This window comes from Myiozetetes cayanensis, unplaced genomic scaffold, assembly GCF_022539395.1.
Source record: "Myiozetetes cayanensis isolate MyiCay16 unplaced genomic scaffold, myiCay2020 scf21, whole genome shotgun sequence".
NCBI classification, from domain to species: domain Eukaryota; kingdom Metazoa; phylum Chordata; class Aves; order Passeriformes; family Tyrannidae; genus Myiozetetes; species Myiozetetes cayanensis.
This window is the reverse complement of record NW_026087423.1, coordinates 11895276-11904964: the sequence shown is the minus strand read 5'-3', so window position 1 is coordinate 11904964 and position 9689 is coordinate 11895276. Positions and strand designations below refer to the sequence as shown.

General features: G+C 47.4%; 1 protein-coding gene across 1 annotated transcript; it reads right to left on the bottom strand.

Moving 5' to 3' along the window:
- Window positions 1–285: 285 nt before the first annotated feature.
- NOC4L (nucleolar complex associated 4 homolog) lies at window positions 286–8671 on the bottom strand. The gene is made up of 15 exons (XM_050318179.1): window positions 8570–8671; window positions 8354–8483; window positions 8160–8266; window positions 7825–7932; window positions 7540–7689; window positions 7338–7437; window positions 7001–7035; window positions 6847–6897; window positions 6203–6314; window positions 5508–5568; window positions 4864–4974; window positions 3459–3622; window positions 3021–3103; window positions 2368–2481; window positions 286–2073 (listed from the first exon to the last, which is right to left on the bottom strand). The coding sequence occupies exons 1-15, from the start codon at window positions 8663–8665 to the stop codon at window positions 1957–1959; spliced, it is 1539 nt and encodes a 512-aa protein (XP_050174136.1). The 5' UTR covers window positions 8666–8671; the 3' UTR covers window positions 286–1956.
- Between the last annotated feature and the right edge of the window lie 1018 nt (window positions 8672–9689).

The following is a 9689-nucleotide window of genomic DNA, read 5'->3' as shown; positions in this document are numbered from 1 at the left end:
GACCCCAGGATGGCAGGCAGGCCCCCAGCTCCCTCAGCCCTGTGGATGCCTTGCTGACAGACTCTGCTTACCCTCTGTCCAGATTTAAGAACCCAAACAAACACCCTCATTTTCAGCACCAGGAGACCCAGAGCTGCCCTGTGCCCAGATGGTGTCATATTTGTGCATTCAAAAGAAACCCAACAGAGTGTACTATGACAGATATGAATGGTACTGCCCCCCAGTAACTACACACAGATATTCCTGGGCTAACCTGAGCAAAATCAAAATATGCACAGAAAGGTATTCATTCATTTAAATATATTCTTTCATTTCATCTGAAAGATGATACACTAACATTAATTCTTTCAAAGCAAGCCACGTGGTCCTCATACAGCAGAGCCCTTCAAAATATTTACCAGACCCACACATACAACACACCCTGACAGAGCAGATACATCTCAGAGCTGAAATACAAAAGGCTTGGTTGAACCTCAGCTGAGGTCTCTCAAGTTGAAAGCTACATCTCAACCATTCTGCCTTCCTACCTCAGATACCAAAAGTCAAAGAAAAAAAGAAAAGCAGGCTGGCCAGGGAGGAGGCAGGGTTGCCTTTTCACCAGAGAACAAAGAGTGGGACTTCTTAAAAAAAAAAAAAAAAAAAAAAAAAAAAGAGAAAAAATTTCAATCTTCAAGAACACCCCACCTGAATTCAAAAGCATCAAAAAGAAAGAAAGAAAAAAAAAAAAAGAGGTAGAGCTCTACACTCTAAGGACACATTCCACTGTTTGGAAAGCAGGAAGAAAACTGGATGAAGAAAATGTGACACTTCAGTGTCTGTAAGACAGCTGCAGTTTTCCTTGACTTAAACAGACTTCTCTGCCAGAAACTGGATTTCTTGGCCTCCACTTCCTTGACTCCTCCACAAAATATGGTTTCAAGTTATGCAAGCAAAGTTTAAATCTAAAGAGGTAAAATTAAGTTGTTGAAAATGAGTTTAAAAAAAATTCCTGAGTTTGTTAATAAGTAGTTTATCTCAAACTTAAAACCTGGGAGGGGGGGGAAACCCTATCAGATGGAATTTCTGCATGAATTCTGGAAGTATATGAAAAGTCCAAATTAACAAAAGTACCCAGTATCAGTGGACTAGTTAAAACTGGATACACACTGGCCAGAGCTCCTACAGCACAGGCAGGCTTGCAAGCAAAACCACACCAAGCTGCTTATCATTCTGAAGCAAAACTCGAGGATTAGCCTCCCACTGCACATCAGCTGGCCTGCCTGGCTACAGCAGTCACCAGGATTATGCTCATTTCCAAAGCTCATGAGCACTTGGAATTAATCAACCTTAGAGCACGAGATGGATGTACATGCAGGAACACCAGCAGCACTCCACAGATGGAATTACTGAGTTGTTTGACAAAGCAGGGCTCTCAGTGCCTCGAACGTGGGAGGAGGAAGACAAGTGCAAGGAAGCTAAACACCCCTCTGAGGACTTGAGCTTAAAAATGCATATAAAAATATAATCAGAATATCATCAGGTGTTTACAGCTACGTGCTGAAGTCACTTGCTACAAACAGGTTGTCAACTCCAGTATATAAAAAGCAACACATCTGAAAAATCAGAGTAGGCAGAGACTGCAGTTCCTCTCAGGGCCGTGGAACAGCAGTGAGATGTCTGTCGGTGCAGCCAGCGGGCACAGCCAGCACCAGCAGCTCTGGGGGAAGGGCTGGAACCCCAGCCACGAACAAGTCCAGGAAAGCTTGCTCCCAGGAAAACTCCCTCCCAAATACCAGGTGGCAGCAGTCTGCAAGCGTGAGGAACGCGGGCAAGTCCATCCAGGGGCAGTGGCAAAGGTCACTGAGGAAGGCTGCACCTCTGCCAGGCAGTCCAGCTCCATCTCATGGAAGGGTTGCAGAGCTTTGGGCGTGTCCCCAAGATCAGTCAGTGGCACAGGTGTGTTGGTGAGAGATGGAATCAATCTAAACTGAAGTGCTCTGCAAAAATGTCATTTTTCTTCCCAAACAAACCTCGTACTCGCTCAAACTCCAGGGGCACATCAGTAGCCTTTTTCTTTACTTCTCTATCAAAAAGCTACGAAATAGAAAATAGAAAATGTTGTCAGAACTCAGAACAAGCTCTTCACCCCACTGCTCACTCTAACCTCTAATCCAGCAAATAAGGCTTTTTAAAAAAGCCAGCCCTGCCATCACTGCTGCTCATGCTCTGTTATTTAGCAGACATTTTCCTGGTTTTCCCTGGTTTTGGGTAAACAAAAGTCCATTTAGCTCCCTCCCAGCAGCAAGGCAGATAAACAAGACATGGCTACTGCATCCAGAATCTCCTTCCACCTGGTTCCAGTCATTCCCAGAGGCACAGCAACATTACCTCATAACCTGAGAGCTCCAGGAGCCCTGATATGTCATCCTCCATCTCAGACAGCGACTGGTTCAGGACAGCAGCTGCTTTGGCCACATCTGGGTGATAATGGTTCTGGAGAGACTGAAAAAGCGAGACAAATAGGAGACAGATTCATTGACAGGTCATGCTTACAATGCAATTGTAACAACTCAATTCCTCTACCCCACATGGCTCTTGTGCCACATCTGAGCTCTGGCTCTCTGGAATTCCTGCTCCTGCACATCATTCCTGCTGCTGCCTCAGCCCCCTCCACAAAACCCTTATCCATTTCTACAGGATAACCTGGCTGTAAGCCAATTAACTTCCATCAGTGCTCAGCAAGTTCCTCTCTCCCCTCTGCAGCTGTTCAGACTGTTTGAGCTGCTAGCTGCCCACTTTTCAGCTGCAAGGTCAGATGTGTGCTCACAAGCCACCTACTAAATAGCAGGGACAGTTTCTCCAGTGTATGGAATCATTTGCTAGGGCAGAAAACGATGCAGACCAAAAGATCAGCCAGGAACTCAACTTATTTGCAGGACACACTTTTGAGTGGAGCTGCCCACTGCCAACGTGTGTCAAAGCAGCAGCACGGGTGGAAGAGACCCACACCAGAGGCAGATGCTCATTTTTGGGTGACATACCTGAATCTCCCAGAGGGAGCTCTCCAAAGCCCTGCTTTCAGATGGCTCCTCCTCCTCCATAATATATGGATCTTCTGACATATCTAAGAAAACAGGAGATACAAAGCTAATGTTTTCTGTGTGATGCATGTGAACCCAAAGGGAAAACAAGAGGCCCAGAGCAACGCTGCAGTCAGGGTTGCTCATTCTCAAGACATTTACGGTCCAGGAACAAGTTGGCACATCCCAGCACTACAGAATCATGTTACTTTTAGAGAATATAGAGGGCATTTGGAACAGTCTTGAACTCACAGGGGCAGGCCTGCTGACTTTCCACAAACTCGAGGGACAGAGGGATCCTTCCAAACCTCCCTCTGAACTGGGATCTCCCTTCTTCCTCCAGGGGAATCGTGCTCTTTTTTGTTGCCTAAAGGCATTGACACAAACCTCCCCTCTTACCTGCTGGCCCTCCAGGCCTGTGCACCAGCACTCTGCAGGCAGGGTGCCTGCGGAAGAGGTTGCAGATGAAGGGGATGATCATGAGGAGGGACTCGGGAGGAGCCGTGAGGGCCAGCCGGGAGAGCCGCTTTATGAACGCTGCCACCAGGTACGCTGGCAAGTGGCTGTGGGGGAGAGGGCAGAGGGCTTGGTAAAGTCCTGGCAAGGGGAAAACAGCAGCTTCACCCCCCTCAAACAGCACGGCAGGGTAAAGATCAGTGGGGCTCTTCAGATTTTTGGGGCTATGGAGCGAAGAGAAGCTGTAACAATCCTGGTTTCGAGCGTGTGCCCTCGGGAACAAATCTGGGGGCACTTACACTCAGTGCATGAATAATCTCAAATCACCCTGAGACTCTGTCCAGACACATGGCACCACTCCAGGCACTGGCCAAGCACAGCTCCTGTTCACAGCCATTCCCATGGCAAACTTTATTCAGTCCTTTTATAAACTTCTGAGTGCTTGGCCAGGCAACCTCAATTATATTCTTCTAATGTCGTTTTGTGGATTTAATTAATGCACAGGCCAGGCCACGGTGTTAAATTTATGTAATACTTCCAGGACTACAGCAAGCACGGCAGCTGTTAATGGGAACATAAAGCTGCTGTAATGTAACTGTGCAGGATAATTCTTTTTTTTCTTTTAATGGTAAAAATGCAAATTTCTAATGAGCAATCAGCTCAGCCAGGCATCTTCTTCAGGTCAGAAGAACTGGGATGAAAGACGACAAAGCCACCCCACAGGTCTTGTCACTCTCTCCAAAGCACACCATGAATACAAGGGGTTGGATATTAAGTGCCTAGTGCTGAACTGTAAAGTGTTACTCCTGATTCGTTTTATAACATGTGATGGTAACTATATGACCAGTTGCTTATCTAGTTTCTTCCCCCTGTACAGTGAACTGACAGCATCAAGACAGACTGTCAAACACTTTATATCTCGATGTTCCGTGTCTGCAAAAGGCCATCAATTTATGAGCAGCTTTATAATCTATAAAAAGCCTGCAAATTTTACTTTCCCATATTCACAAAGACAAGACAGAGCACTCATCACTTTCAGCCCAAGTGGAACACAGATCAAAATACATCCATAAGCACTTGCAGCTCAAAACTCTGGTAACTAACTGCAATTTTTCCTTCCTGAAACTCTAGGGCTGCGTGGCAAATCTTCAGAACCAGCACGTGAAAAATTACACAACACTACAATAACACTCTTGGACCCAGTTTTCTTGGTAAAAATGAGTCTGACCCAGCAGGCACACTGCATACATTCTATCCAGACATGTGGAGGACTGCTCAAAAACAGTCTCTGGCCAAGAGAAGAGCAGGAGGAAAATATGTGAGCGTACATAATGAAGATGCTACTTACGATGACGACAAAAACAGATCAGTCAGGTGGAAGAAGCGAGCTCGGTACTTCACGTGATAGATGGAAGGGTCTAACAGACTGTACAGCTTTTTGTAAAAGTCAGGATACTCCCTGTTAAAAAACAGGAAAATCCAACATTCACGAGTGGTGTACAGGGAGACTACACAGTGTCTAAATGTTTCTGTGCTTTCTTTAATGAAGCACTCCAGACCACTGCTGTTTCAGCTCTCTGAGGCTTCTCTCTACAGTCCCCTGAAAACAAGCTGGAAGGTGAATTTACAGCTCTTGCAGTGCCCAGCCATTTTTGGGCCATGAATTCGTGTCCACTGACTGCAAATGGTACAGGATGCAGTGAAAGGGACACCAAAGACATGGCTTCACTATGTAATCAAATCAATGGAAATTGATTTTACAGCGCTGAGCAACCAGTCTGGAGAAGAGGATATTTCGGCTCAGTTGTAAAAGGAGTCAGACTATCAAAAGAGCTCAGCATCCGAACAGCTGAGCCTCTTGGGCAGAGTTTGGCTTTCTCACTGGGGAATTTCTAAGCCTGAAGGTGTGGAGAATCCATTTCAGTTCCTCTTACATAAAGATGTAAATGCAAAACCCCGTGTTCCTTTAAACAGTGTGCTCTTTTTACTTACAGATTATGCTGATGAATCAGAATAAATAATCCATTTAGGGCTAGAAGACTGATTGCTCCACCTGTAAGAAAGCAAGCAGGAATCAACACAATCAAAACAATTAGAAAAAAAAAAATCAGCTTCAAATTGTTTGTATAATAAAACCTTCCCAGAAGGAACACAAAACTGAGTACCTGAAATTAGAGCTAGAAAGGTGTAACAATTTCATCTACAGCCTTCCAAAGGCTCCCTAGTTTCTGACAAAGATTAAGCTGTAGTTCAGGAGAAAAAACTCTGAATGACTGAGACACAAAAATGTGCTCCTCTACATCCCAAACAAAGCTGCACTGGAGAGGCAGAGGTCTCCTCAGAAAGGACATTTCTACAGGAATCTGTGGATCTTGTGTTTGGATGCAGCCCAGGTATCAGCAGTGCTGGCTGAATTCTATATTTAAAATAAATCAGTTTTCTACTATTCCCAAAGCCTTAAAATACAATTTTCTTTACACGCACGGAGCAACAACACTGACAAACAAACACAGGCAAAATCACCTCACTTTCAGGGACAATGGAGTTCACCCTAATTCCTTTGCTACATCCCAGCCAAAAGCACATCTATTCCATCCTGCAGGCCGTGGTGTATCATCCAGCAGAGCTTCCAGGTGTCCCCTGCTGCAGGTAGGTGTGACAAAGGATAAGAGCCTGTTCTCACTCACCTACGCCATAGGCCACTGTCAGGAAGTCCATCATGAGGGTGGGCTCGTTCATGTAAGGCAGGACAGAGTCGTGCAGGATGACGAGAATCTTCTTGTAAAGGCCAGTGGGCAGCTGTGCAGGATGAAACAACACAGGGAAACAATCACTGCAGGGAGAACTCAAGAGTAGCAGCGACCTGTGGCTCAAGAAAGCAATGCACAAGCAAAAGGGAACGTGCCAGGATGATACAGAAGAGCTTCCAGCAGCAGTTCCCAAATGGGAGGGTTTACGAGTGACAACTGACAACCAGGTTCATTCAAAGAGGCAGGTGCTCACAACTAACAGTGTCATCACAGCTCAGAACGGAAAGTCACCAGGAAAAAGGCTGTGGAAGCTTCAATTAGTGCAGAGAAGTTGTTACGCTGCAGATCACCCTTTTTGGGGGAAAAAAGGCTGAGAGTGAGGAGAAGAACCAGACCATATATGAGGTCAGGTTTCTTGACAGAATGATCCAACAGAAATGGTCACTGGGCTGCTCCCACCTGACACTGAAATCACACCGTGGTCCTACCAGGAGCTCCATGCAAGGACGGCCACAACTGCTAAGGATCAGCAATCCTTTAGGCAAAGAGTGATACAGATCAGTGGCAGATGTAACACTCACCTTGTGCTTCAAAAAAGCGAGCCACATTTTCTGAAACACCTGCCTGTGTGCCTTGAAAGAGAATTGCAAACAGTGAGTAAAACACACTGGTGTAGATAAAGCTCTATTTTAAACAGATATAATTTCAGTTCTAAAGCACCAAATGAACAGTTACCTGCAGCTTCGACATTTTCAGTTCCTCACGATTTTCTAAGGAGAAAGAGAAGGCAGATGTTGAATTTAAAATGGATGTTTAAAAATTAAAATGAATTTAAGATCTCCCAGTTTTTTACTTAGCCCTTTGATAACCTAAAAATTTGGGCTTATATCCTTGTCTTGATACAAGGCTATGACAGACCCCTCTGTAGACTGAGGAATGTGGATTTTTAACACTGTTCAGAATGGTGGTGATCACAGAACCAGCCATTCTTCATTAAATGGACTTTACACAACAAAAATCTTAAATGTGATTTTCCTTTTCACCCACAGTTCACCATGGGGAGCTTACTAACCTTGCTTCACCATAAATTTGACCATGTCAGACTCTTTGTTTGGCATGTTAATGGGCGAAATGAGGGAAAACACATTCTGCTGGTAAAAGGGCAGTGGCCTCTGAGAAAACAAACAAACATAAACACATCAACCACTAGTGCCTTCCTGCTTCAGACACAACACACACAAACCAGAGCCACCTCTCCAGGAACGATCTGTTACCTCTTTTGTCTTTTGCATGACTTGTCCAATACTGGCAGTGACTGCCTTCATGACAAAGTACCGAACGTCATCGTACTCCATGTACTCTTGAAAGCGAGAGATCAGGAGCGAAGCATCCTCGTTTACAGGAAGCAAACCATCAACAACCACCTAAGGAAGGGTTTGCAAAGGAAAGCACCGTGTCAGTCTCTTGCAGCACTGGAGCACAGGGTGAGCTGAGGTGGCTGAGGGCACATGAGGCCACCAGGTCATTGACAGGAGGAACTTTTCAGTTCTGCAGCTTACCTTAAGGAGCTCCCAAGGAAAAGTCAAAGTCCCCTTCCACTCTATTTTGATCAGTGGATACTGTGCCTCTAATTCAACAAACTTCATGAGGGTGCACAGTGACAATTCCTTGTGAAAAAAAACAAAACACACAAAACCCCCACTTCAGTACGGACACCAGGAGTCAGATCCAAAGGAGGCAACTTCAAAAGGAGGAAGAATGAACTGGGATGTTATTCCCTGAGAAAGCTGCATGCCCGCAGGTGAGCAGAGGTGAGTCAGAACGGAGGCGATGCCTTGCAGCACCCCTTGCCCTCCCTCACCGGAATATCGGACGATAATCGCCAGGGACCCACCTTGACCTGGAAGGCGTCGTGCCCCATCAGCTCGCCCAGGCAGCCCACGCAGTCCTGGTAGCGGTGCCTCATCCATATCTTGTACTTGTCCTCGGCGCTGTACCCATCTGAAGGAGGGACACAGTCACGCCCGAGGCTCGGGCAGGGCCCGCCCGCCCCGGAACCCCCCCCGGGCAGCGCCCGCCCGGGCTCACCGGCCAGAGCGGCGTCCTGGGCGGGCAGCGGCCCCACGAACAGCTCCCGGCGCTCCAGCAGCGCCCCGAACAGCCGGCTGCACGTCCTGGCGGCGACCACGATGTCCTCCTCCTCCTCCTCCTCCTGGGCCTGGGCAAGAACAGCGTGTCTGAGCAGCGGCCGCGCTCCCCTCACAGCCCCGCTCCCTCCCACCCCCGTCCCGTCCCGTCCCGCACCGCCAGCGGCTCCAGGAGCTCGAAGACGCGGTTGGCGTTGGCTCGGCTGCCCAGCACGGCCTCCAGGCTGGCGGCGAGCGCGGCGGCCTTCGCCATGCTGAGAGCCGGGAGGAGGAGGAGGAGGAGGAGCCGCGGCCGCTCCGCCCGCAGGCGGGGCCGGGGCCGGCCCGTCCTCCCGCCCCGCAGCCCCCTCCGTGAGGGGAAACTCCCCGACCCCCCCGCGGAACAGAAGGGCAGGGCGAGGCAGCGGTATAAAAATGTACACTTTATTACACCTTCAGGTAGGATACAGCCACTATTCCTTATCATCCTACTGGGTCGAGTACAAACGCTCATCACTTTATGTACAGGTTGACTTCCTAACACGCTCTCCCGGGAGAAAAGACACACATCGAAAAGGAAAAATAAAATCTAGGAAAAAAAAAAAAAAAAGGGGGAAAAAAAATAGGTGACTTTTATCGTAATCGACTGACCTAAACAAGAAACGATCGCCTCTTTAGACACAAAATCGGACCAGCACAACGATGCACCCAACAGCTTTCCCATGGCTGGAAATGTCCCCCCCTCCCCACCCCTCCCACGACGTTCATGCACATAATAAAAGCTAAACACTTAAAAGTAAAACTGGGGCTAACTAAGCAACAGTTTTGGATGAGCAAGGCTATACTGTACACAGTGTCACTATCCATTACCACTGCAATTGCTCTGCATTTTAAACCGCTCCACTGCCAGCAGTCCCAGCTCTGTGGCTCGCCATGGAGTTCAGGTGACGGCACCAGTGGTCCGGCGGGGTCAGGAGAACACTACTGCACGCAAAAACAGCTTTAAAAAAAACTCAAATGCCCTTGTGTTTGCAGACCTGAGGGTCCAAGAAAAAAAAAAAAAAAGTATGCAGGACAAAAGAGGTATAAAATAAAAAAACCAGGAACGCTGCCTGAGCCGATGTTTACATTCGTGATGTGAACAGAATGGGCTGTACCTATCCTAAACCCAAGGAGCTGGTGAGTGTTCTTTCCTGTTTAAGCCATGTGGATTGCCAGGTACCAACACGTGTGGACAGACAGAGGTAAAAACGAGATATGCTCTTCTTGCCTTTAAACAGGCTGCCCTCCTAAAAACG